Raw genomic sequence first — 25544 nt, forward strand, 5'->3', positions numbered from 1 at the left:
TCCCCTTCTTTCAAAGCCCTAACCACGTCATGCCTACCTCTGCTGCACATACTTCGTATGCCTTCCCACCACCACCAACTGGCCCCTCTCCCCGGTCTCCTTATCAACCTTCCAAATCCTCACCTCCGTAAACGCCAAACTCCTCCCAACCCGATCCACCCGCCCTTCAATCTCCACCTCATCCCCCAGCTTCGGACTCGACAGGTACTCGACGTGGATATCCACGCTCACGCCCGTCCCGGCCCGCAGGTCCCAGGTCGCGATCGCCAGCCCGCCGGCCCAGTCGACAATCGTCGCCGACACGGAGCCGTGCAGCCCGCCGCCCGAGTTGAGGTGGTGCGCGGCGAGCGTGAGCCGGGCGGTGAAGGCGCCTTTGGATGCCGACACGAAGCGGATTTGCGGCTGCTCCGGCGTGCCCAAGAGGTAGGCGTAGATGGGCGACGCGACGCTGCGCGTGGCGAAGTAGTTGGTGATGTGGGCGAGGATTTCGGGCTCGGAGGGGTTGGTGGGTTCGGTGTTGGCTGGGGTGGTGCCCGAGGAGGTTGGGTTGGGGAGTTGTGGGGATGCCATTTTATTTGGAGGAGGAGAGTGTTTGTGTTTTGTGTGTTGTTGACTTTGGATGAATACGAAAAGGATGTGTTTTGCACCTGTGGTTGTAGGCGCACGGTGATGTCGTTGTCGAGGTTGCGGAGTGCCGAGGCCTACTGTCAGAAATCGGGGGTTTAAGGAGAGGAATCGGGGCGGAGTCGGCAATGGAGCTTGGTCGGTCACCGTCTCGGCCCGCTTTCGGGCCTGCCGACTCGGGCTTCTTTCGCGGATCTTACCTACAAAGTACACAGATGTCGCAACCGAAGCATCCATACCCTCTACCATATGACAACCGTGCCTGGCAGCCTGATCTTGCAGTAATCCTCGTTACGTAGTCGTCTCTCTGCTTGATGCTCGATGCAAGATTAAGGGGTTAATCGCCAAGTTTCATTCCCCGCTCGACAGACACTGAGGCTGAGTATGGTCCTTTGGTGAACAAAGACACCGTCAGGCTGTACTCCGTACTCGCTGATATGGGTGGCCAAAAAGTCGAATGTCGGGAAACCTCTTCTTTTCATCATTCTAACAATGATTCATTCCCCCCATCAACTTCCCAAGGTATCTCACAGCAGATGTGCGACGCTTCTTCAAGCATTACCTGGGACAACCCGAACATCCGGATGCCCCTAATTCGCCGTTGAAAAGCCACGATTCGGCGTCCACTACCGGGGCAGGACCTCCCGTATTATCTCTGGCCTTGTCCGCCTCCACGCTAGATTTAGGGGTTCCTGGGGAACCTCATCAGACAGTACCCAGATGCTGCTCCGGGAGCCTGGACGGACAGCATTTTTGCGGACCCAATGCGAACAGCTCTCCTTCCTACAGCCTGAACAACACGACCATGCACTAGCATTGATAGCTCGTCAGTCCAATGAGACTTCTTCGTCATCCGACTTCTCTTGGCTTCCCGGACCGCCATCTGAGCGTGGACACGCACCCAGCCCGCTGACTGAAACGGAGAAGCGCCGGGTCGCTGAACTCCTCTCCCACCCGTCCTCTGGCTCCCGCCCCTTGGAAAACGTTTTCAAATACCCTCCTTTACCCAAGGACCATGCGCGCTTCATCCGCCTTTGTGGTGGCCCTGCCACCCACCCGCTGGTCTGCCTCGAATCCCACCCACTCGTCACCCCCGCCATACATCGCCGTGTCGTATTGCTGGGACCCGACAAGCCCGCCGAGCGGCATTTACTCCAAGCGAACGACGTTGGTTCTTTGAACGGGACGTCCGGCATCGGTGCGCAGAGCCTGAGGGTATCACAGACGATTGTCGGGATCCTCAACCAGCTTAACGTGAAGAAGCTCTGCATGGCCGAGAAGAACGAACCCTATCCGGAGCTGGTCTGAATCGACCAGATATGTATCGACCAACAAAGCGACATCCAAGTCAAGGTGGACGAGATATATCGCATGGATATGATCTACTTGCGTGCTGAGTATGTTGTGATGTGGCTGGGCCCCACGGCAGATGGGAGTGACGAAGCAATTCAAGGCTTGCCACGATTTGCGGAGCAAGTCAAAAATTTCAGCGATCTATCCAGGACTCCACAGGGTGTGTCGAAAAATGAAGTGGAGAGAGCGAACTCTGACTTGGGGCAGCTCACAGGAAAGCTGCTCTCCCGACCGTGGTTTGAGAGGCTCTGGGTGGTCCAGGAGTTCGCGCTGGCGCAAGAACTGGTCGTGCTGTGTGGTTACTGCGAAGTGGATCTGGACCTGGATCTAGACCTTCTCCGTGTTGTTTATCCTTTCTTCTCGGTTACAGGCATCGTGGATTCGAAGACCTTTTGCGGTATCCAGGCTACCGAAACAATCTACGGGCGACTTTCGAGAGCTTCATTTATTTACAGGTTCTTCGGGACAAACTCCAGCTTCGTCATATCCTGTCGATTGACGGTGGTCATGGAGGACTAAGCGTTCAAGACTTCCTTGTGGTGTTATATGACACAAGGTTTTGGCTCTGCAAAGAGCCCGTCGACCGCGTTCATGCAATCATGGGTCTTGCGCCCCGGGTGGTTCGAGACTACATTGAGCCTGTTGGCAAAAGGACGAGTGACGTCTGGCAGCTCTACACAGAATTCGCCAAATGTTTACTCGAAAATGATGAATATCGTCAGTGCTGCTCCTAAACTCTGGGTCCTGGAACACTATTATTAACCATTGGATGAGGGCTAACAACCAACATCAAGTCTATCTGCTCTCCTATGCGTCATCCGCGGATCGTCCCCCCGGTCTCCCCTCCTTTGTCCTGAACCTTCTCTCGAAGCCTCACTTCGTCAAAATTCTGCCGATGGTCGACGCCTTCAAAGCCGGTATCCAGCCCAAGAATGTCGATCTCAATTACCCCCGGGACATCACAATCGAACAACTCACACTTTCAGGAGTTCATGTCGACACCGTCCTTGGGGTCGTCGACCAGAATCCTCTCACCAACACCTTCTTCTGGCAGACCAAGACAAGCGAACTCATCACCAACTGTGAGCTACACAACTGGGAACAAGCATGCCGGGATGAGAAGGGAAGAAAGAGGTGGATATAATTGGGACGCCCACTGCACCTGGCCGTGAGCTTGAAGGGGTGTAGGGATGGGGGGTGGTTGACCGCTGCCTATCCATCCACCACCTGCCTTCGCTTTCTTTTCGCAGTCGTGATCTGGCTCGCCGCGCGAGTGGTGTAATCACCGACACGAGACAATCATTAACCACACATCTCGATGTCTTGCTCGCTCAGCCTTTCGGTGACACGCTATTGCAAGTGTCACTGAAACCGTTTGCTGAGGAGGCGGATATGCCAGACCTTGCACTGCTTCCCTTTCATGCCTATGGGCTTTTCCGGGAGGTTAGAAAGGTGTCTGAGAAAGAGGAACGCCTCTTTCGCGCAGGAAGCAAGCCGCTGCCCCCCGGGCTGGAGAATCTCGAGCGCGACGACGCAATCAAACAGGCAGTTAACAGGTCATGCCGCCAGGCGCTATAGAACTTCAACATTGTATTTTGATTGCCTTCCTGGAAAGTATCACAACGGTTTGTCAGGAGAGGACGTATTTCGTAACAAGAATGGGGTTGGTAGGATTGGGTCATCTTGGAACCAAGGTCGGCGACGAGGTATGTATCTTCTAATAACACACCGGTGCCATATGTGTTGAGGCCGCAGCGAGATGGGAGGATCAGACGGCTTGTGGGCGATGCGTATGTGAGTGGGATAATGATGGGTGAGGTGTTCAAACAGCCATGGGTCAGAAAGACGACGCCCGAGTTGTTCTATATACGATGAGTCTGGGAGTTGAACTAGGACGACGGTAATAATGCTGAACAGGTACATCACAGAGGGCATCACATTGATCTCGAGATCTCATGAACCACGTGGATGGAAGACTTGTAAATTTGGTTCTATTCCTGTAATCATCAAGCACACCTGTAATTGACCCATCCCACCCCAGAAATCCCATTGGAAGCCCGTAACCCAGTATCAAATCGAACCCTTAAAATACATCAAATGCATCACTCCCAGAATTCCATGACAAGCCCAGGCCCGATCTATTTCACATTGTATTAATACACCTTAGAACCCAATCGCAATCTTCCTCGTCATCAGCTTAGCCTTGGGCACCTCCACGCGGAGGATGCCGTTGTTCAAGGTGGCCGTCACACCATCATGGCCAACGCGACCCGGGAATGTGAAGGCGCGCTGGAACTCGCCAACGAGGCGCTCGCTGAGAAGGACGCGCGGCTCAGGGATCTGCGCGGCCTTGGGCGTGACCACCTCCCGGGTCTTGGGCTCCGGCCTGTGATCAGCCGGCGCAACCTTGGGCGACGAAGCCGGCGAGGTGGCAGGGGTGGGCTCGGCCGGCTCCTCCGGGTCGTCTTCAACGGTGGCCTGGTACGAGCTGCGGCGAGGCTTCTCGAGGGGCGTGAACTCCTCGTCGCTGCTGGCAGTGGACTCGGCGTCGCTCATTGGGGTGTCGTTGATTTCCGCTGGAGCGGGGGCAACGGAGCTGTAGTTGCGCTCGACGCGGCCCGAAATTACCATGGTCTGAGGGTCGGTGAACTCGATGTTCACGTTCTCGCGCTCCAGACCCGGAAGCTCGCCGAAGAGCTCATAGGCGGTCTCTGTCTCCCGCACGTCGAAATTGGGGCGGAAGGTCGGTTGAGGCCGGGGCTGGCGGGTGCGCTTCCGGCGGTTGGGAGCCGCGCACGAGGAAGCAGGGCATGAAGCCGGAGCCTGAGCCGGAGTTGGGGCTTGGACCTCACGCGCGTAGTTGTCGAAGTCCTCGAGGAGGCGGAAGAGAGGAGCGTAGCTGAGCTCCGGGGCAGGAGTGCAGAAAGAGCCAGGGAAAAAGGACATCATTTTGTTTGTTGTTTGGCTGCGGTGGCTCAGTGTGAGCGTGATGTTTGAGATGTTTGAAAAGTGAGTTTGGAGTTTGAGCTGATGCTCTGCGTTTGATGTGATGAGTGGATGAGGCTGTTGATGAGGCTTGTGTTGCTTGGTGAAGAGGAGAGAATGGCTCAGGGAACTGAAAATCCAGCCATCTTAAATATGCAAAACATGGCCTGATTTGAGTCCGTAGGCATCATGGTGAATTACGCAACACTGAGTCTTCTGATGTAGGCTAGAGTTGTCCTGAAGTTGCCAGAAGTGTGGTTGTCAGCATCTCGAAGTGTGATGAAGGTTGGTGAAAGCACTGGAATTGACGAGACACAAGACTTTCCGTTTTAGGAAGTTACTGCGGCAAGGTTCTGGTCAGCCGCAGAAGACTCATGAAGACTCACGAAACTTCGAGAACAAAAGGACTCGGGTTAGGGTTAGCAACGGAGCCCATCCTGCGGGGTTAGGGTTACTGGAACTTCAGCCCTAGAGTGACTTGGAAGACCTGAACTTGGTTCAAAGCAGTTTAGTTTAACACTATTGCAATTGCTGGCCGGCCCAGGTAAAGTCTCTAAGATACTTCAAGATCGGAGTTACCGACTGACGTGGTATGTCTACAATTTGACAGCAAAGCAGCAGTCATGTAGGAGAGTTTCTCTCCCTGTTCCTCTCTCCCTGGGCCATCCGCCTGGTCTTCGGTCGGACTCTCGAACACAGTCGTCGGAGTGTCACCGTCAATCTCTCAGCCGTTGAGCTTAAAGATTCTCTCCATAATTCAACTTGATCCATTGTTTTTATGCCGGATATCCCAATTTCTTCAGCACCTCAGTCGGCCCTTTTTCCACCCATATCTGCCTCCTCTCCTCGCTGTGGAGCCACACCATCCCCAGCATGCCCATCGCGTTGGTGTCGGCCCCCTCCCATCCAGGTGCCTGTCGGGGCACCACCACCATCCATCGGTCATCAAGGATAAGGTTGTGCGGCAAGGCCTCGCCCTCTTGACGCTTCTCGCATTCCCCAACCGCGAGCTCCGCCTCTTTCAACAACCCGCGATAGACGCTGACAAGTTCCCGCACCGGCGGCAACCCAGCCTGGAACCGCGCCATCGCAAACTTGAACGGCGGCTTGGGATCCTCAGCATCCGGCCACAGAGGAAAATTCTCTTCTCCATATCCTCGTTCGCCTCCCTGCACCGGCACGATCTGCATGTGCTTATGGACGCGGCTGCACCCGCTCGCGAACCCACAGTTAAAGAACGCCAAGTACCTACGGGCAGAGGAGGACGGCGACGGATTCCGCATCACGGCCTCCAGGACCTGCCTCATAGCAGCGAAGTCATCGGCGTCGAGCGGCTCATGCTGTCGTCGCCAGCCATCTTGAGTGAGGATCAAAAAATGAGGCCGCGCAGCCGGGAACTTGTTTGCGGCCAGTAGGTGGGTTGCGGCGCCTCCCGGGGGTCCAAGGTTGCACACCTCAAAGCCCGTCACATCAATATCGCTGCCGGGCCGGCAGTTAGGGGGCCCTGCCGAATGCGCCGATGGTTTGGTGGCGAGGCTAGAGAGGATGCGAAAGTCGAACTGAAGATCGTGCCATGTTACTGTCAGCGATACATGAACAATACCTCTCTAGTTCATGGAGATTTGGGTGGAGTGTAATACGGACCGAGAAACCCTGATCTACCAGTCTCACTGAGCGATAGTTGCGGTTGTAGACAACGGCTCCGCTCTCAACCAGCTCGTCAAAACGGGCCAGCAAGCGATCCTCACTCAGTTCAGCCCCATCGGTGGATGACGCCGCTATGGACCCCATGGCAACTAAGTTGTCCAACCGGGAGAGATGAGCAAAGAGAAGGCCTTGCTTGAATCCAATAATAGAGTGCCCCGTCTACAGCAGTGGGCGGAAGGTTTAGCCAAAAGGGTGCATGTTTTCGGAGAGGTTTTGGTTGGGCAAAAATTTAGTCCTGTTTTCTTGGCCCCTGAATCGGCGCCGTGGGGGCAGGGGAACTAGTACCCCGTAGAGTAGGAATCTCCATAGGTACGGCGTTCTCCGGAAATACGTAGTTCCCTGAGCCCCTGAACGTCGCGGACAACACCCAAGACTCGCATGCCCAACACCAGAAGGCATGTTTGTATGAATAGTTTGACCATGTTTGGATTGTCTGCCTTTAACCCCAATGCTGTGTTGCTGAGATGATTTTCCTCCGCTTTTGGTTGTTGATCGCCCGAGCTACCCCTGAACCAGATGCAGGGGTTAGGACGCATTCGCGTAGAAAAATAGTTGCACATCAGATGAACATGTGTTTGGTCATCATCATCATCGTCATCCGATTAATTTTCCTGTCCTTGCAGGATGTTCTAACGGTAGGTGATCTAGTCCGGCGCATTGGTATGTATCCACGATAGTTTGCATCCGTGCACCCCTCTATTTTACGCCCACGCAAAGGTTACCCTCAACACCTCACTCCATGCCAGCAATCATGGTATCTTCCATCGTAGCCCTGCCCTATTTCATCAGCCAAAGAACGTAAAAAAACACAAAGTTCTACCACTCCGATGGCCGACTTCCGATCCCGCCAAGGGGCGGCGGCTCCGGCGCCGGACTGACCGCGTACGGCGGCCGCGGAACCCCGCCTCCCGGTCCTCCGTTGATGTACCCTCCCGGTCCTCGATATGGCGGCGGCGGCGGCGGGACATGTCTGTCTTCCGGCGCAAGCAACATCGGTGGTAATCGCGTTGTTGTCGGCCCTGTATTGGGGGCTGATACTGGCGGTGGGGGAGGCAGTAGTCCGTTCGGCGGTGGAGGCCGTGCACCCGAGCCCGCGGCCAGGAATGACGGCGGCGGCATCGTGGTTCTGTCCCCGATGCCTCGGGGTGGGGTCGGAGCCGAACCGTGGGTGGTGTTGCTTCCTGCAGAAAGGGGCGGCCCGGAACCTGAACCCCGGCGGACAGCGCCCGGGTTCCCCATAGGGTGGCGTTGATCGTGTTCGTGTTGCGGTGGAGGTGGCGGCGGCGGACCCGTATTAAAGGCAGTGCCAAACTCAGAACCGACAGGCAGGCCTGGTGGTGGTAGGGCCAGCGGTCCGCCCGCGGCAGCTTCTGCTTGGGCTTGAGCCTCGCGTGTCTTTTGGGAAATGCGCACGTCTCTTCGTGCACGGTTTGTGTAGGAGCGCGCGTTGCTTTGGATGGTCCGTAGGCCAACACCCATGCACTTCAGAGCCTCAAAGATTAGCATGTCTGCCAGAGAGACCTTCCGGGTTGACAGGGAACAAGAGAACTCACCAACGCTTCCACAACCTCCCACTTCATCCCCAACCGGTCCGCCAACCCGGACCAAATCTCGCGCCGCATGTTCATGTATTCGTTGGCGACCCGTTCCAGACGGCGGCCGCCGTAGTCATGAATGCCTCGTCGCTCGACGAGTCGCTCGTAGCGCTTGCGGCAGGCGTTGGCGGTCTTGCCTGGGAAATGAGTGCGCTGCAGGTCCGCCCAGTTGAGTCCACGTGCCCGAGCCTCCACCAATGTCTTGTCATCCTCGGCACTCCAAGTTCCGTGGTTGTAGATCGAGTATGGATACTCGGCGAGTGCTGCTACCGGAGCTTCGGGCTTATCTCCAAGGGCGTCATCTGCGGTTTCGGCCCTCGATTCATTATTTGGTTCTTGTTGTTGTTGCTGCTGCTGATGCTGCTGCTGCTGTTGTTGTTGATGCTGTGGGTGATGATGTTGCTGAAGATGCTGCTGTTGCCTGGACTCATCCTGCTGAGTGTGATGGTGGTATGCAGAATGTGGGGCCTGGTGCCGTGATGATAATGGCGGTGGTAGTTGGGGTCCAGAAGGTGGTGATGAGAAAGAGGGAGGTGGGGGCGGAGGCGGCGGCGGCCTGGGGTGTGGTGCCGGTGCAAGCGGGGCATACCGAGACGAGGACATCCCGAACTCGGGCGATGTTGGTGACATAGGTGCTGAGCCCGCCGGTGGATGTGCGGCGATAAGGCGATACGGTCCGGACCGGGTCCGGGCCACACCGGTCGGAGACGGCGGCGGCACCGGAGACAACACTCCTCCCGGAGGTGGCGGACCCCCTCCGTCCGGACCTCCGGACCCGGCACCTTGACTCGAAGGCCGCCGTGCCTGTCCCCGCGTCCTAGTCATAGTGGTGGTCGATTCCGACCCCGGCCTGAACGCCGGTCTGAAGTTGGGCCCGGCGTCTTCCTTTTCTCAGGCCCAGAACCGCAGCAGCCTCGGGCAGCAAACAGGATGCGTGCTTCCGTCGTCGTCAGACCTCGCCACCCGGTCGCCGAGATGGTCGTAGGAGGCAGGCGTAACGTGTCGTTTTGGGGGAGCGGGTAGGGGAGAGAGAGACAGACAGATGCGTCGTCGTCCCTCGAGATGAGGTAATTCTCCTCCTCGCCAGATCGCCCGAACGCACAAAGCAGGCAGCCAGCCGTTCTCCTCGCCCGGAAGAAACAGATCGCTGTGGAACCGCAGACCGCGAATCAGAGCGAGTCCGGCGGTCACTCCAGCGATGCCGCTGCTGCAGAGGGCGTGGGTCTAAGGGGTGGCCGCAGGTTATGCGGCCTGCGGGCCTGGGCTCTGTGTTCGGCCGTCGACCACCCTCACTTCCACCGGTTTTTGTGTGCCCCGCCACCTGGCTCGTCGTCAGCGGCGCTCCGTCTCTGGCGGGCAGCTCGGCTGCCTCGTAGTTGGGGGGATGGTAGGGATAGATGTATGAGACTCTAGGATCTTACCCTTGAGCCGCAACCGTCGACTCCACGGATGATCCTAATCTGGCCAGTTGCGTTTCAGAATTTCAGGCCCGGCCGACTGAAGTTGCACTCCGCCATGTGTCGGCCAACTGTTCCCGTCGTTGTGCTCTGCTCCCACAATAAGCCCACATCAACAAAGCTTGGAGGAGGGGAGGCCATCCTCATAGCAACAGCCAAGGAGCTGACCTTGCAGCCAGCCGCGCCCAGCAGCAACACGTCTCGCCCGGCGCAGCGCGGTGCGCCCGGACCGGGCTAGCAGCTATCTTCCAGAAACACGTCGTGTGGCCTTCTCCTCCGGGCGGCAGCGTCTAGTTCTGCAGGACATGTATGGTTGCATGCCAAGCAAGTCGCTTGGCCAGTAGCATCGGTTCGGGACATTGCTGAGGGAACCCCAGGCCTGTTGCAGCTGCAGGGTTTCACTGGGGTCTCCATCAAACTCGCAGCCAAATTATATTTATTGACGGTCGTGGAGCCCGAGGAGAACCTCGACTGTTTGTTTACGTGTGTCCGACTTGGATTTCGTGGGCTGTTTTGTCTGCGCGGAACAGGTATGGCGTTCGGCTCCAGGGGAATGTGCGTGGACAACCAACGAAGGGCAGGCTGGATATCCGGGATCCGAGTCTAAAGATAGCACGCGGACGGGATGTCGTGCATCTCGTGGCGTGCCATTTGGGGTCAGGGCTGAACAACAGAGCTGTGTTTGTGGGCGAAAACCTGGGGGTGCCATGTTGGTTGGACCTGGGTTCCCGCTGTGTAACTGTCCCATTGTTTACTACAGTATCCGTACCTCGACCTCAGCTCTTCTCCCCATCTCTGCCTTGATTTCTGTGCTCTTAATCTATTTGGGACAACCTTTCATCGACCATTCTTCCTCCTTGACTGGCTGGGCATCTTCGTCCAACCTCCTACATCATGCTGTCCCCTTTCCCAGGGCCGTCCCCTCGATCTCCACCGCCATCTCCACCCTGACCACGTCCCTCCAACCCCTGGCCGCAAACATGCGCAGTTGGCACTCGATTTCCGCAGCAGTCAGTCCCCTCATGTTAACCCTCGCAGCCGTAGTTCCGTTGAATCCGGCAATAGCCGGTCCAACCTCAGGAGCAGCATTGCTGTACTCAGAATCACAGCCTGGGCCTGGAGCCCATTCCAGTCTCATGTCCCCTCCGAAGCCGGTCCAAACAAACCACCTCTCGACCTCGTAGTTGATAGGCCCGTCAAACGTGAAGGCTGTATGTCGCAAGATGGAACGAATTCGCTCGAGACAGGTGTTGTCCACTGAACGCAGGAAGACTGATGGGGATGGCGCCGGAAGTCTCCACCAAGTGCCACTACTACCGATACCAAATCCTGTGTCATCCACGAGCCCGGCAATGTCGGCTGCGAATGTTACCGGAGGAAAGCGTTGAGACTGATATTGCTTCTCCTCCTGGGTTGTGCTGGGCGATATCGAAGGGTCAAAGCTCGCAGAATGGCCCGTCAAACTTGACGCCCCTCTCCTCTTTGTGATATTCTCAACCCAGTGGAGACTGTAGTGGAGATTGATGAGAAGGGGAGTTCGAGGGCGCAAGAAGGATGACATGTTGGTGGAACTCATATGATCTGATGAGGTCACAGTTCCAAAATATGAAGTGTCACTTGAGAATTTGAAATTGGAGAACTGGAAACTGGATATGCCAGCTGCGGTTGTCTACCTAATGAGAAGCCATCCCCAACATCGGGGTCAAAGAAGTCCTGGGGGATCCTTCAAACGGCGGTCATACCTGAAAAAGGTCCTTGATGGGGTATCACGACACGCATAATTAGACTCCTTGAAGTGTTTTTGTCACATGGCTGAAGCATCATGTATAATACCTAGAGAATGTTTGCCGCAAGCCAAAATCTCTCAAACATTTAACGGCATCAAGGGAAGAATGCATGGATGGACAGAATCCGGATTAAGGAGCCTCACTGTAAGGGCCTTGTTGTTGCATTCGATGTCCCCTGTTGAGCATTATCAACCCCCTCGTTATAACCAAGGCTCCCGGTGGTTCTCCTTGGGGTAACTATTAGGCTTGTTGAATCATTAAAATCAAGCCTTGTCTGTCGCTGAATAAAGAGCGAACAAAGCTTCAACCTGCCACTTGATTGCCCCTTTATTGCATGTTTAGATGTCACTTCATTGTTACATCCATGCATCCTTTCTCCTAAGAGAACAGACAGACAAAACATACAATACTTGGTCCGAAGTATGGCCATCCCGATCATTAACAGGTACGTATATTGTTTCGATTATACAACGCTAGTCTATTGAGTAAGCCTACTGCTGCAATACCTTCATACCTCTGCTATCTTTTGTCAATTTGGGCATCTGATCAATACCCAGCCGACCTGCGCCTCTGGCCGCTTCTCAAATGCAAACGACCCCAATGTCGTCCACACCCGAAATTCCCTGTTCGATATCAGTCGCAACTCAATATGAGTCCACTGGCTCAAAACGCCGGTAAGATTTGTAAGCTTACCATGATCGCCCAGAGTCCCACAAGCATCCCGCCGCCGAAGCCGCATACCTCCGATTTCAACATCATTGACGGTGATGTTGAGTACCAGTCCGCCAAAAGGAGCAGCGGGCCACGTCGGTTTGTATGGATCTGCATCAAATCCACTGATGTCAGTTCAACACCACCCTTACTATCCCAGGCCAAGGCCTTGGCAGAACCTGGAATCTGACGACTTACCTTAAGACCGACGAACTCCTTTGGTCTGCCAGGAATGTCAACAAACAGCTTGTGGATTTGGGTAATTCGTTCGCCCCCAGGCCCGTCCAGGTATATCGTCATCTCACGAACGTTTCGGCATTGCCCGTCACCAATGAAAGCCGGCTGTTTGTCCGGATTCCTGTATGCCACCCGCACCCCGAAGATACATTCCTTGTCAGTCCTGAAGGGGACGCTGTTCTTCGAGATGGAGATTGATGCCACATCACGAAGAAGCTCGCCGTTGACCCCGCCGAAATTCATGAAATACACGAGATCATCTGGACAAGGGACTTGACAGAAATGATCCAGGATGTGATCCTCGCGGGGGATTTGGAAGAACGGGCGCGGGATCTCGCGATGCTAGCGCACAAGGGGGTGGGTTTGTGGCCGTAAATTTGGATCCTGGATCGTCATCCATTGATGGTTCGATTCTGGAGGCATGTCGATCGCAGAAACTTCGAGGTGCTGCATTCGAAGTGCCTGTGGGTGGGTTTATATGTAGGTCAGTTGGAGTTCACACCCAAAAGGACAGAGAGAAGCTCACATCAAAGTAGCCCCATAGGTAGAGTGGACGAAAGTCCAGGTTCATGCCACGTTTTACCGGTCCCTCGTCGTCTCCCGCCCAATAAACCATCCGGCCTTCATCCACGACAGCGCCTATCCCGACAATGCCATCGATGTCGCAAGCAACTTGCAGGCCACACAGAGGAGGGTCGACATTTCTGCTCCAGAGTACTTGCCTTTTTGACAGAGTTGTGCTACAGTATCCAAGAGATGTTGCTTGGATGTCTTGTCCACCAGGCTCATAAGAACGCCATTGGAGAGTCAGGCCGGTGATGTACGGCTTGCCTGCCACCGGCGCGGTGTAGACCACGAGACTCAACAAAGTCCCATGAACTTCTGCGACCCTGCTGTCCAAGTTCCACTGGTTTAGACCAAGTCGACGGGTGAGCTGGCATCGGTGTTCGTCGGCACGGAACGACCGTCCCTGGCATATGTCGTTGATCGACCTGACCACCAGACCTTCGACGTCTAGGGCAACCTGAAACAGGGCGAAGCGGTTCATCAAGCCCGATGGTACAGGAAGGCGGAGCATGCGCAAAATGCGTACATAGAGCCATTTCCACATCGCGCCAGACCCCCGGGGCACCTGGTGGGCTTCGAAGATCATGCTGAGATCATTGCAACGCCAGAACCTTGAGCGCCAGAACGAGCTGGAGAAGCCCATACTTGCAAAAGCGCGGGATGCCAACCGTAGGTTGAGCGCACTTGGCAAGCACAGCCATTCAAGGATCAGTGTGCGAAGTTCTGTCGAAAAGGCGTAAAATGGATCTTTGCCGTCCTTTACCGTGCCCGAAATTGCTCGGACCCTACCCGCCATTGCCCAGTCTGGCGTTCCCAGAGCGCCGTTGTGCCTGGCATACCAACATAACTCTCGCAATTCTGGGCAGTCGAGCGGGTCAGAGACCCGGAAGTCTTCTGATTTCGGGCCGTCTGTCAGAGAACTGGGCTCTCTGGGATTAAAGATACCAAGCCCCGGGCCCGGAGTATTGGGGACGAGCAGGCGGTAGCAATCAGGAGGCCAAACTGGTAACTCGCAGGAAAGTCCTTCGTGCATGCGGACGGAGAGACAGACCCGGAGGATATGCTGAAGGATCATACTGGGCTCCCCGAGGAATGGGATCAGCCGCTCCTGTAGGATAAACCAGCAGGCCTTGTGGAACGGGAAGCCAAACGTTGAGAATAATGACTGATCCTGAAAGACTAAGAACGTCCCAGGAAGCGCAGGCAGAAATGGCTGACCATTTGCATATGGGTCGGAGAGACTCGGGCGCACGATGTAAACATGTTGGCCAGCCACATGGCGTGTGCATGTGCAGGGCGAAAGGTAGGCAACCAGCAAGGGGTCATCGAGGTAAAAGTACACTGGAGGGGACCCGGTTCATTAGCTAAGTATGTATACCGTATGGGGTGTAGGCATAAAACTCACACACGCGGTACTTGGTCAGCTAGGCCGGGCTACTCGACATCCCCGTCTCGCTGCTGGGCTGGTGGAGGATCTTCAAACGACATAGTGCGCAGTACTCGTAGCCATCGAAAGGACGCGCCATTTTGACAACTAGGCGATCAACTCGAAGACGCGCAGAAGTCAATGTCAATGTTGCAAGTCATTCCCACTTCGCTGTGAGGGAAAGATCGTCAACCGCTGCCCAAAGGCTATTCGGGTACGCTGGAGCTCTTCTCTGAAAACCTAGATGACAAAGCTAGAACAATGCTAGGGAAGACAACAGTCCGAGAGCGGTTGAGAAGGACCCGGGCTGTAAGCTGAGCAGGTGAGGTTTGGGAGGGACCCGACCAGAGGCGAGCAACAGGAAAGGCGCTCGATCAAAGACGAGGACATCATGGCAGGAACGCTGGAAGCAACGACTGCTCGGTGGTCTGCTTCGAGGCCATTCGACTCCTGAAAGAGCCACCTGGTGGTGGTCATGGACAACATGGAAGGCAGATCGGGCGAAATGGAACAGACTTGCATGGCACTTAATTGTTTGGAAAGAAGGCGGCACTGTGTCCTTTCCAAACGAAGTGAGGTAGTTATACTCCGTACGGAGTATGAGTCTGCAAATCCGCCTGACCTTAGATACCGTAAACGAACGGTAGGTATGTTGTCGACAATCCAACCACGTACTCAGGCTAGTGCACCAAGTAGGTACGGTACATGTCTGTCTCCTACTACTATGTTCTCTCTTATCTCACCAGTGAACGCAGCTCCGGCCAGATGATGATGTGAAGTCGAGAATTGACGATGATGTTTGTTGCCCCTGAGCCGCAATGCAGAGCTAAACCAGATCCGATGACTGTTTGCGCCAGGCTTTCCCCGGTTCGTCGTTCCGGCGCTGGGATCATCCCGGGGCCTGTACGATCGGGCCAGGGGCCCACCGTTTTGGGTCTTGGCTTTTATTGACATGACGATAGTTGGGCCTTGGCAACCAAACGAGATGGCGTCCAGACCCGAATCGGGCCTGACCAACGCCGCCTCATGGATCCGGAGCTGGGCCCGTCGTGGTCCCGACAGGACGGTGGAGCGGGAAACGCCGAAAAGGGGAGATGAGGCAGCTCATCTCGATCTTCAGGGGCGATGGAGCCTGATGAAAGATAAATGAGCCAGCTCCTCGGGTCCGGGAGCCTGCTTTCTTCTCCCCTCTTTCTCTCTCACGCCAGTTCTGTCCTGTCCGGAACCCGTCCGTCGTCCAGTCTCTTTCATCGGCCTTGACTCCCGTCGAGCATCTCAACCACCAAGCCATTTGCGCGATCACCAAAGCCTAGTCAAGCACCATGTCGGCCGAGAACACCAAGACGGACGCCGCCCAGGCCCAACCTGAGCAGCAGCAGCCTCAGCAGGAGACCGCCGCCAACACCGCCGCTGCCGATGAGAAGCCCTCCACTGAGGAGAAGCCCGCCGCCGAGAAGAAGCCCAACCCTCTCAAGACCATCGGCTCCGTGATCAAGAGCCTGCTCAGCTGCCTGCGGAAGCCGGCCATCAAGGAGGGCCAGGACAGGGCTCTCGACGAGGCCGCTAAGGCCGCGACCGAGGACAAGGCGGCCGCTGCCGCCACCGAGACTACTACCACATCTGCTGCTCCCCCGACTCTGCCCGCTCCAGAGACCTCTGAGACCCCGGCGCCCGCCGCCACCGAGGAGCAGGCGCAGACCACCCCGGCTGAGGCCGAGAAGAAGACGGAGAGTGGTGCAGCCCCGACGATCAGCGCTCAGCCGCCTGTTCTGAACTGAGCGTAGTGTGATGTGAGGATGGAGAGGAGTGGGGGTGGGAACCGGGAATGGGAGTGGGAGTGGAGAAGATGCGAGGGGGACGGATGATGAGTGGAGGTGTTGATGGTTAGTTGGGGTACGGGTTTGCAGCGAGGTTCTGATTCAGAGGGTGTATTATCAGATGGATACATTTTTAATTTGACTCAGGCGAAAAAGTTCTCTCAATATACCCAATACGGTCCTTCCATTGACCGTCACGATTGCTCAACCTCCTCTTCCTCTTCTACTGTTTCTGCCTGTCGCCCTTCCCTTCTAGCCATGCGCCGCCCGTAACCCGTTTTCTCGCTGTGCCCAACACCCTCCCACGTCTTGGTATCTGGTAAGCCATATGTGCTGATCCCCCTTCCCCATGTCGTCCAAGGCAATGCCCAGCGTGCCACCTCCTCCGGTACCTCCCCCCCAGGAATCATCTCGCGCCAGCCGCGCGGCTTGTCGCGGTGGATGAGGTACCCGCCGAGGTGACGGTGCCAAACGTCGGGAGGCACGTCGTTCCGCGGGTCGTTCCGATCCCAGTGGCGCGCTACGGCGAGCGTCACCTGGCGCTCGATGCCTCGGTGGCCGGTGACCGTGGTGAGTCTGTGCATCCACCCGTAACAGTACACGGAGCGGTTCAGCGGCGACAAGTCGCGCGCGACGCCGCTGGCCATGGGTGGCAGAATGCCGGCAGTCACCGCAGAGTCCACGTCGGTCACGTCAACGTCCGGTACCACTTCAACAGGGAGATGGAGATTGTTGGGAACTGGAAGGTTGGACCATTCTCCGAGACCCTTCCGCAAATCCTCCGGCTCTACCGGCGTGGCGGAGTCTGGCGGCAGAACAAAGCCAGCCCGAACCTCCTCTGAATGAGTAGAAATAGCACTGACCAAGCGACGGAAATAGCTAGCAGCGGCTTTGGTGCACACCAGACGGCGCCCACGCAAGGCTGGATAGACCACTTCAGGCAAAATGTCCCGGCGCGCAACAAGTTCGTTGTTGTCCGACTCATGATCAAGGAGCGAGCGCCGGATGATGTCCTGCTGGCATTCTGGCTGACGGGGCACCGGGCCGTGGTGCAAATCAGTGACGAGAGCCACGAGGGCGCTCGGATCCAGGTTGACTGTCTCGGTCAGCCGACCGCAATCGTCTCCCACGAGGGGGTCGCGATCTTGAATGAGCGCGTTAATGGCATCTTCAAGAGGCGGCGTCGGATTGGCAAAGAACAGACTATCCGCGCAAGAGATGTCGATCGCCACGTCAGGCCCGCCCATGCGCTTCCGCACGAAGCGCAGCAGACGGTCGACAAGCTCGGATTGGCCCTCATGAAGGCTAGGCAAGATGAGGTGAACCCGGGGACAGTGATTCCAACGCGCTGCCAGTACGATCTTGGAAACTGTGTCGGCAAATTCGGTGTGGCGCAACCCCTCGTCACTCGCTTGATCGTCTCCCGCCTCGCTGTCCGCGTCACTTTCCCAGCCCTCAGCTACAACCTGGTACTCCAGGGTCTTTGGGGAAACTGAGATGAACTTGATCCAAGTAGCGCCGCTGTCGACAACAGCGTCGATTGCAACGGGCTTTTCCTGGAAAGGCTGGTCCTTGTATGCCAACCATCCCTCATCCACGCCGACGGGCAGACGTGGACTGCGGGGGAAGTCCTTGTTGACGGCCACCAGGCCTCGGCAGCGCTTGACGACTGCCCATCGATCGTCCCAGCAGCAGCTCTTAATCCCAAAGTACTGGGCAGGCGAGATGGATGCCGACTCGGAGCTCTGCTTCTGGATGACCTTGTCCAGGGCCCGCTGTTGGATTTTGAGCAGAGAATTTAGGCCTCGAACAGGACGCCCCGCAGCGTCGGCTGCCTCTTGTAACTGCTGGAGCTCCCGGATGCATTGACGCCAAGCTGCGATGAGCACCTCGATGTACTCAGCGAGTTGCTCGCCGGTAAGCTCCGTCGCAGCCATGTCGTGGAGATGACTGCCCGAGTTGATGACGAACGAGACTTCTAGGCATCAGCAGCCCCCGCTGCACACCGAAAACTTGGTGGGGAGGGGCTGAGGGTTAGGGTGCATCGCCTCTCCTAGCTGACAGTTCCCCTTTTGTTTGTAAACATTGAAGATGAAAACCAGGTGTCATTGACCATATATCCTGTATTTTGTGTTTATCCACTGTTGATTCGTCCTATCATATGGCCCTGGAATTCTTCGGCCTTGTCCTTATCGACCTTACAATGTGCGCTAATGTCACCGTTAACAAGAACCTCAGCAGAGAAGAAAATGGCACAGCTTTGAATGCCGCCAATCTTGCTCTTGGTATATGAAGAGTTTTAGTTTTAGCTAGTGTCGGCCCCTGCATATTGTTGGTCATTGTGGCCGTTGTGGACGTCCTGGACGTTGTTAAGACTTCCCAAACAAGGCTTACAGCAGTTGCCCAGTAGCCAAACGCCATCCCCGTTCATCAACACCACCCAAAGCTCCTTGGTACATACAGTACGTGCTGCGCCAGCAGATTAGCAAGCCCGAGGAGATTCTAATCGAAGTGGCGGCCAGAGTACCGCCTTAGAGATCCTACCGAACGTCGGGAGGTCTGGACTTCGCATCCTACCCCTCCAGGGTCCAATGGGAAGAACCCAGGATCACAAATGGCAACAAAAGGTCTCAACGTGACTGAGTGAGTTTTTATCATATCATACAGTCTGCTAGGTAAGTGCGAGATCTATGTAGCATCCCCCATTCATGGAAGGGGTGTGATTGAAGGCGCGGGCACTTCCCTGGGGAACCAGCCAATGTGGGGTTCTCATGTTAATTGTTCAGCCCACCTTTGTGTCTCATCGTGTTTGCATACAATTATGGTGTTTCCGTTGAGTGGATACAATGATTTCGTGTCGCCTTGAAGTTGACCCGTCAGGTGGTTGCCCTGGAATGTCTGTCTGATACTTCATCAAGCTTCTGCGGTGAAAGGATTGAAAGGAGCCAGACGGACGAGACTAACAGAAGTAGACTAGATCACGGGTAGGCGGTTGTCAGGTCCGATGAAAATGACATGCGCGATGTAGTTAATGAATTTTCTCGGGGTTGGATTCCGCCTGTTGCTCACTCAACTCTTTCTTCTTCTTGAGAGTCTTGATAATACGTATGACATCACCACGATGCCTCGAGCTCGATGAGACAAACCGAGCCTCATCTCGTGCCGACAACCGAGATCACCTTCATAGGCCACCCGCTTGCAAGCCAGAACCCGTCCCGACCCAAGATCCCTCTTATCTCGGAGCCGGCGGCAATAAATTGACAATTTGGGAGACCCCGGCGCACGGCCTCCGAGTTGACTCAAACGAGCCCCCAAATCCGGGGCTACCTGTGCCGCGGGTTGTACGCTGCCCCGGTACGGCATTGCACGGAATGGCGCATAATGGCCCGGGGCGGAGGGGTCAGCCAAGCCGTGATTCACATAAACAGGTCTCGGACCCCGGGGTCCGCCCGATCCCGCCCCGGACGTAGTACACGGCAGGATGCGATACCATGCCGACAGTGGATTTGAGCCGCACCGTCTTCATTTGCTCAGGCGCTCTCAACGCGCGCAGCAACAGGTCGAGCCCAGGGGAACAAACACTGTTATTGACCGAATAGCGGCCGGTGCGAACGGGTATTGCGGAATCTAATACCGCACTCGGTATTACTTTGCGATCTCAAGCCGCTGTGCTGGTACGGCGACGGAGCCAGACGTCGTGAGGCCCGATCTAGATGCTCCGATTTCAAATGTTGGTTCAAGTTAGGGAATGACAACGAACGTGGAAGCCTTCCACAACTAGTATAAAGATACCGCAATGGTCTGATGATGTGCCTCGAGAATCCGCTTGCTATCAGCAGAGTTCACCGTTCGACACTCTTCTCGTCACACCTCGCTGAACGATCTCACCATGAAGACTCTCGCATCCGCCCTCATTGCCGCGGGCCTTCTGGCCCAGCACGCCGCTGCCCATGCCATTTTCCAGTTTGCCAGCAGCGGTGGCACTGACTTTGGGACGTCCTGTGTTAGGATGCCGGTGAGTGAACGGGTGCCCCTGAACATGTGTTGCTCACGAAACAAGGTTATGTTGACTCTAAACAGCCCAACAACTCTCCCGTCACGAGCGTCACCAGCAGTGACATGGCTTGCAATGTTGGCGGATCTCGCGGTGTATCTGGCATTTGCGAGGTGAACGGTAAGAGTTCTCCTCAGCCTTTTCTCTGTCAAGCACTAAACAGCACTCGCTAACCATTTCAATCTCAGCCGGCTCCGACTTCACCGTCGAGATGCACGCGCAGCCCAACGACCGGTCGTGCGCCAGCGAAGCCATTGGCGGCAACCACTTCGGGCCCGTCATGGTGTACATGGCCAAGGTGGACGACGCGACGCAGGCGGACGGTGCGTCGGCGTCCTGGTTCAAGGTGGACGAGTTCGGCTACGACGCCGGCTCCAAGACATGGGGAACCGACATGCTCAACAAGAACTGCGGCAAGCGGACGTTCCGCATCCCGAGCAAGATCCCGTCTGGGGACTATCTGGTGCGTGCGGAGGCTATCGCTTTGCACACCGCGGGCCAGCCGTCGGGTGCGCAGTTTTATATGAGCTGCTATGTGAGTTCTTCCATGCTTCCCCTTGTGGTGTCACGGTATAGAAGATGCTAATATCTCCCACAGCAAGTTCGTATCAAGGGCAGCAACAACGGTCAGCTTCCGGCTGGTGTTCGGATTCCTGGCGCCTACAGCGCGACGGACCCGGGCATCCTCGTCGATATCTGGGGTAATGGTTTCAGCCAGTACACTATTCCTGGCCCTCGTGTCATTGATGGGAGCTTTTTCTGAGCTGAGAGAAATGGCAAGAGCTATCTCTGAAGCTAGCGCTTGAGGCTGGAGAGTTTAGCATTTGCACAAGGGGTTGGCATTCGTCGAGCCCTGACAAAGCAGGGGACTTTTTTAGAGAAACTGTACAAAAAGAATTTGGGTTGATAGTCTCTGTCTATGCCTGGTCATGGTTCCGCCTTGTGATGAAGTCGAAATTGCGCTTTGCTGTGGTGATGTTTCAGGCCCCAAAGCTGGATGTGTCAAACCGTGGGGGTTCTTCGGTATTTGCTCGAAAGTTGTGGGGGGGTTGGGTTTTGACGACATCTGTTTGGAAGGGACCTAGCATCGCCTGCCCCGCTCTCATGCAGTCTCTCAGCACAGTTTCATCCTCTTCCCTCATGCTTCGAAACTCACTCTCTCGACAGTTTAATTCACGCGCCAGACAGACATTGCTACTCACCTCACACATCAACCTACCAAGAAACTGCTTGTCTGATCAATTCACATCCCGGACTCTCGTCTCCGTTTTTCGCCGCAACAAAAGGATGGCGCCAAAACCGAAGATCCAAGAACCCGTCATCACCGCCATCGAGGACCTGTCTCCCGCTGATTCAAAGTGGGTGACGCTTCGCAAGATCTCCTACATAGACCAGACTGGCACACCCCGGACATGGGAAGTGGCCTCGCGCAAAACGCGGGCCCGGTCGGCCGGCATCGACGCCGTGGCCATGGGCAACGTCCTTCTTCATCCTTCACGACCGCCGTCCACCCTTATTGTCATCCAGTACCGCCCGCCACTTGACGCCTACACGGTCGAATGGCCCGCGGGCTTGGTCGACGAAGGTGAAACCCCTGAGCAGGCTGCTGTGCGCGAGTTTCGGGAGGAGACGGGATACGAATGTCGGGTGGTCAGCATTAGTCCGGTGATGGCGGCGGATCCGGGATTGAGCAGCGCGAATATGAAGTTGGTCATGGTGGAGGCGAGATTGGGCGAGGGAGAGAACGCGGACAGTTTGCCAGAGCAGAGGCTGGAGGATGGGGAGAATATTGAGCGCGTAGTGATCCCACTCTCAGAACTGTATCAGCGCCTGCTGGAGTACAGCCAACGGGAAAGAATGGTGGTGTCGGCCAAGCTGTTCCACTTTGCGGCTGGTATGGAGTTTGGGAGGACCATGGCGGACAAATACAAGATATGACCTGAAGGACGAGATTACTCCTATGCTCATAGATACTAAGGTTTTCTGGGCAGTCGGTCATGATGCGGGATGATGCGGGGCATTTCATAGATTTTTCCTCCCATCACAACAAACAATCCCAAGAGGTTGCATTCGACATGTTTAGTGAGCCAATGGTCGGGATGATACGGGTCAGCCGGTGAGCTCCCCGCATTCATCTGCCGAGAGCCCCATCACATGTCCTTGCCCGCATGTTGTCAAGACAGAAGACACATCAGAAGGCCGCTGAAATCGCCAGCAAGATGACGGCTGGCGTCCATGTCGTACAGACAACGTCATCCGCAGCCAGAGCGCGTCCGAAGAGCCGCAGCTGCATGACAGCGAACACAGGCAGTTTTCTGAGACTTCCCCACGGCGTTTCAGCGTAGGATGTGCGTTGGCCAACGAAGCGGATGGGGCCGAATCGGAAGCTGCTGCAGAGCGTTCGGGGCATGACAAGGATGATTAAAGTGGGCGAGGTTTATGCTATTCTTAGCCGGATGATTCTGGCATCCCGCTGCTGTCTGTCGGGCATGGAACAAGCCGAAAAGTCAAGGAATCAAGATGGAAATCTTGTGTTGAAATGGAGAAAGAGGAGAGGAACACGTGGAAGCAGGATTTTGTTTTGTGCGCACTTTTGTCAACACAAAGAACACAAAAATGGAAAAGAGCAGGGCGTTGCTGGTCGTCCAGTCACTGGCGGGTTGGTGGGCGCTGCAGGTCAGGCGGTGCATGCTGCCCAGGCATGCCCCACTTTTTGCCGGGTGTGCACGGTTGCCAGGGCGCCAATGGCTCGTCCTGCCCAGCCGGCGCATGCAACAATCCAGGAGGCGGCAAGCAATGCCAAGCCAAACATGCCTCCGCCTGATGGGGATCAACTCTCCTCTGACATGGACCATCCGACACCACCACCCACTTACGACAACCACCATTTCGACCGCGAGGACGACATCAACACTCGCAGAACAGGTAGGTAAGTTTAGAGAGGCCGCTAGGCGCGCCTCGTAACGACGACACGGCCACCAACATCGACGACAACAACTGCGCGACTAAGCCCAACCTCCCACCCCCGATCGCCGCCCGCCGACACACCGCCACTGTGCGCGAGAGCGATTCTGCCCGGTCGGGCATGTTGTGCCTCACAGTCGCCAACCAAGGCCAACGTCGTTGAACATCTCCAGGCCGCTGCCGTCTCCAAACATCACGGCGCCTCGATCGACCCGACGCTCGTTTTTACCTTCGCGCTCTTTTCTGTTCCGATCACCCATGCCCCACCCCGCAGCGCTGATTGTCGCTGCATATTAACGCCATGTCGGAGCCACCATCGTCGCCGCCCCGAGCTGGCGCCAGCCTGGAGGATGCCTTGGCCTGGTACAAGTCGCAGTATGAGGCGCTCGAGGCCGAGCTGGCTGAGTTCCAGGCCTCGAGCAAGGAGCTGGAGGCAGAGTTGGAGAAGGACTTGGAGGCTGCCGATAAGAGGGAGCGGTCGTTGCGGCAAAAAGCCGAGGAGCTGAGCTTCGAGGTGGAAGAGTGGAAGGTATGCAAGCGGCCATGCTACATGCTCCATACACCTTGCTGACAGTTTGCGCAGCGGAAATACAAGGAAGCAAAGGCGGAGGCGAACTCGGCGCAGAGCGCGCTAGAGAAGGAAATCACTAGCCTGCGCGAAGCGAACCGGACACTCCAGCTAAAGCTCCGCGACATCGAGGTGGCCAACGATGATTATGAGAGGCAAGCGCGACACACTACGTCGTCTCTCGAGGATCTGGAGTCCAAGTACAACGTTGCTATTGAGCGCGCCGTCATGTTGGAGGAAGAGATCAAGATTGGCGAACAGGAGCGGGAGAAGCTGCGCGTGGAATCGCAACGCCTGCGGGAGGAACTCGCTGACCTCAAGGTCGAGGCCGAGATCCTCCAGGACAAGATCAAGAAACAGGAAGCTCGCCACTTGTCCAGCCTCTCCACTGATGCCTCATCCATTCCGGGATCACCATCCTTCTGCAACTCACCTCACTCGACTGCAAGCTCGCCGATGATTATGACCCCGCCCGACCTCAAGGCTCTTTCCGCTGAGGATGCTGCTTCCGATCTCCAGGAGCCTCCGTCTCCGCCCATGTCTGACGCCTCTCTGCCGCTTCCCAGGATCGGCGGTATCAAGACCCCCGCGCCGGTACGAAAGAGCAGGCTCCCGTCAGCCGACACCAGCACCACGCCGAAGCCTCGTGCTTTCACGTCATCGACTTCAGGGTCTCGCCTGACTCGAACTACCTCCATTTCCTCCACCTCGTCACGACCCCCAGCACAAAGGTCTACGACTACCCAACCCACGCGCACTGGTTCCAAGAGGTTAGCAACGTCGAACTCCCTCACCCATATCCGGCACCTCACGGCTCAGATGGCGCGGCTCGAAGCCCGGGTGCAGTCGGCGCGTGCCAAGCTTCCGGTCACCGCGACCAACACCCCGCCTCGCTCATCTCCGCAACCTGTTGTCCCATCAACCGTCACCATTCGCAGCAGGAAGCGCTCAACGGCGTCTTCGACTTCAGCTAGCGTCAACGGCGACATAACGACTCCATCCCATTCTCGCCACGCTCCTTCTGATTCTCGCAGTAGCATTCAATCCTCGGCAACCTCGACTGGAAAACATGTCCCCCGACTTAGCACATCAGGAGTCTCGCGTCTCTCCTTGGGTACCCTACCCAACCGCAATCCCAACTCAGCCACTGCCTCCACGCCGATCCCTACTAGCCACCCCTCCGACTTCGATTACTCCCGGCCCAGCAGCCGTGCTAGCTACGGCCGTCCCGCCAGCCGCGCCGAATCTCACGCCGGCACGACCAGCATGATCCCCCCACCCCGACCCCTCAGCCGCGCAAGCCACTCTGGCACTCGCACTCCTCTGGGAATCACCCGCCCGCGCACCAGCCTGGGCATGCACGGCTACAACAGTAGCATCTCCTCTTATCACTCTTACTCCACCCGGGAAGCCGCCGAAGCAGCCGAAGCAGAGGACGAAGTGGGCGAGTTCCGCACGCCGAGCAGGAGGGGTACATATTCCAGGCACGAGATGGAGACGGTCATGACCGGTATTCCGTTACCCTCCGGAGGGCAATCGGGCATTCCGCTGCCCGGAGGGGGAAGGAGGCTCAGCGGGGGCAGCGTGTCGGGAGGCATTCCGAGGAGAGCCAGCGGGGCCTCGTCGGGCATGAGGAGCGTTAGTAGCGCTACCGTGAGAGGGCCGACGGTGGATTTGGGAGAGACATATTGA

At 56.4% G+C, this 25544-nt stretch overlaps 14 protein-coding genes across 14 annotated transcripts; 6 read left to right on the top strand and 8 right to left on the bottom strand.

Annotated features, from left to right (window-relative positions):
- Window positions 1–33: 33 nt before the first annotated feature.
- Window positions 34–570, bottom strand: VTJ04DRAFT_4062 (uncharacterized protein; the record flags this gene model as incomplete). Its single annotated transcript, XM_069362031.1, has 1 exon — window positions 34–570. The coding sequence occupies one exon, from the start codon at window positions 568–570 to the stop codon at window positions 34–36; it is 537 nt and encodes a 178-aa protein (XP_069222582.1).
- A 774-nt stretch (window positions 571–1344) lies between these two features.
- VTJ04DRAFT_4063 (uncharacterized protein) lies at window positions 1345–1932 on the top strand (the record flags this gene model as incomplete). Its single annotated transcript, XM_069362032.1, has 1 exon — window positions 1345–1932. The coding sequence occupies one exon, from the start codon at window positions 1345–1347 to the stop codon at window positions 1930–1932; it is 588 nt and encodes a 195-aa protein (XP_069222583.1).
- A 644-nt stretch (window positions 1933–2576) lies between these two features.
- Window positions 2577–3121, top strand: VTJ04DRAFT_4064 (uncharacterized protein; the record flags this gene model as incomplete). The annotated part of the gene is made up of 2 exons (XM_069362033.1): window positions 2577–2694; window positions 2772–3121. The coding sequence occupies 2 exons, from the start codon at window positions 2577–2579 to the stop codon at window positions 3119–3121; spliced, it is 468 nt and encodes a 155-aa protein (XP_069222584.1).
- Window positions 3122–4140: 1019 nt separating this feature from the next.
- On the bottom strand, window positions 4141–4926 carry VTJ04DRAFT_4065 (uncharacterized protein; the record flags this gene model as incomplete). Its single annotated transcript, XM_069362034.1, has 1 exon — window positions 4141–4926. The coding sequence occupies one exon, from the start codon at window positions 4924–4926 to the stop codon at window positions 4141–4143; it is 786 nt and encodes a 261-aa protein (XP_069222585.1).
- Window positions 4927–5738: 812 nt separating this feature from the next.
- Window positions 5739–6753, bottom strand: VTJ04DRAFT_4066 (uncharacterized protein; the record flags this gene model as incomplete). The annotated part of the gene is made up of 2 exons (XM_069362035.1): window positions 5739–6521; window positions 6607–6753. The coding sequence occupies 2 exons, from the start codon at window positions 6751–6753 to the stop codon at window positions 5739–5741; spliced, it is 930 nt and encodes a 309-aa protein (XP_069222586.1).
- Window positions 6754–7485: 732 nt separating this feature from the next.
- VTJ04DRAFT_4067 (uncharacterized protein) lies at window positions 7486–9089 on the bottom strand (the record flags this gene model as incomplete). The annotated part of the gene is made up of 2 exons (XM_069362036.1): window positions 7486–8151; window positions 8223–9089. The coding sequence occupies 2 exons, from the start codon at window positions 9087–9089 to the stop codon at window positions 7486–7488; spliced, it is 1533 nt and encodes a 510-aa protein (XP_069222587.1).
- A 1524-nt stretch (window positions 9090–10613) lies between these two features.
- Window positions 10614–11282, bottom strand: VTJ04DRAFT_4068 (uncharacterized protein; the record flags this gene model as incomplete). Its single annotated transcript, XM_069362037.1, has 1 exon — window positions 10614–11282. One exon carries the CDS (start codon window positions 11280–11282, stop codon window positions 10614–10616), a length of 669 nt encoding a protein of 222 aa, XP_069222588.1.
- Window positions 11283–12952: 1670 nt separating this feature from the next.
- On the bottom strand, window positions 12953–13609 carry VTJ04DRAFT_4069 (uncharacterized protein; the record flags this gene model as incomplete). The annotated part of the gene is made up of 1 exon (XM_069362038.1): window positions 12953–13609. One exon carries the CDS (start codon window positions 13607–13609, stop codon window positions 12953–12955), a length of 657 nt encoding a protein of 218 aa, XP_069222589.1.
- A 2162-nt stretch (window positions 13610–15771) lies between these two features.
- On the top strand, window positions 15772–16227 carry VTJ04DRAFT_4070 (uncharacterized protein; the record flags this gene model as incomplete). The annotated part of the gene is made up of 1 exon (XM_069362040.1): window positions 15772–16227. One exon carries the CDS (start codon window positions 15772–15774, stop codon window positions 16225–16227), a length of 456 nt encoding a protein of 151 aa, XP_069222590.1.
- A 233-nt stretch (window positions 16228–16460) lies between these two features.
- Window positions 16461–18203, bottom strand: VTJ04DRAFT_4071 (uncharacterized protein; the record flags this gene model as incomplete). The annotated part of the gene is made up of 1 exon (XM_069362041.1): window positions 16461–18203. The coding sequence occupies one exon, from the start codon at window positions 18201–18203 to the stop codon at window positions 16461–16463; it is 1743 nt and encodes a 580-aa protein (XP_069222591.1).
- A 1952-nt stretch (window positions 18204–20155) lies between these two features.
- VTJ04DRAFT_4072 (uncharacterized protein) lies at window positions 20156–21083 on the top strand (the record flags this gene model as incomplete). Its single annotated transcript, XM_069362042.1, has 4 exons — window positions 20156–20281; window positions 20347–20440; window positions 20509–20855; window positions 20919–21083. The coding sequence occupies 4 exons, from the start codon at window positions 20156–20158 to the stop codon at window positions 21081–21083; spliced, it is 732 nt and encodes a 243-aa protein (XP_069222592.1).
- A 524-nt stretch (window positions 21084–21607) lies between these two features.
- VTJ04DRAFT_4073 (uncharacterized protein) lies at window positions 21608–22258 on the top strand (the record flags this gene model as incomplete). Its single annotated transcript, XM_069362043.1, has 1 exon — window positions 21608–22258. One exon carries the CDS (start codon window positions 21608–21610, stop codon window positions 22256–22258), a length of 651 nt encoding a protein of 216 aa, XP_069222593.1.
- A 253-nt stretch (window positions 22259–22511) lies between these two features.
- Window positions 22512–22730, bottom strand: VTJ04DRAFT_4074 (uncharacterized protein; the record flags this gene model as incomplete). Its single annotated transcript, XM_069362044.1, has 1 exon — window positions 22512–22730. The coding sequence occupies one exon, from the start codon at window positions 22728–22730 to the stop codon at window positions 22512–22514; it is 219 nt and encodes a 72-aa protein (XP_069222594.1).
- An 855-nt stretch (window positions 22731–23585) lies between these two features.
- Window positions 23586–25544, top strand: VTJ04DRAFT_4075 (uncharacterized protein; the record flags this gene model as incomplete). The annotated part of the gene is made up of 2 exons (XM_069362045.1): window positions 23586–23813; window positions 23868–25544. 2 exons carry the CDS (start codon window positions 23586–23588, stop codon window positions 25542–25544), a joined length of 1905 nt encoding a protein of 634 aa, XP_069222595.1.

This window comes from Mycothermus thermophilus (genome assembly GCF_041956435.1).
Source record: "Mycothermus thermophilus strain CBS 625.91 unplaced genomic scaffold VTJ04scaffold_2, whole genome shotgun sequence".
Lineage (NCBI taxonomy): Eukaryota > Fungi > Ascomycota > Sordariomycetes > Sordariales > Chaetomiaceae > Mycothermus > Mycothermus thermophilus.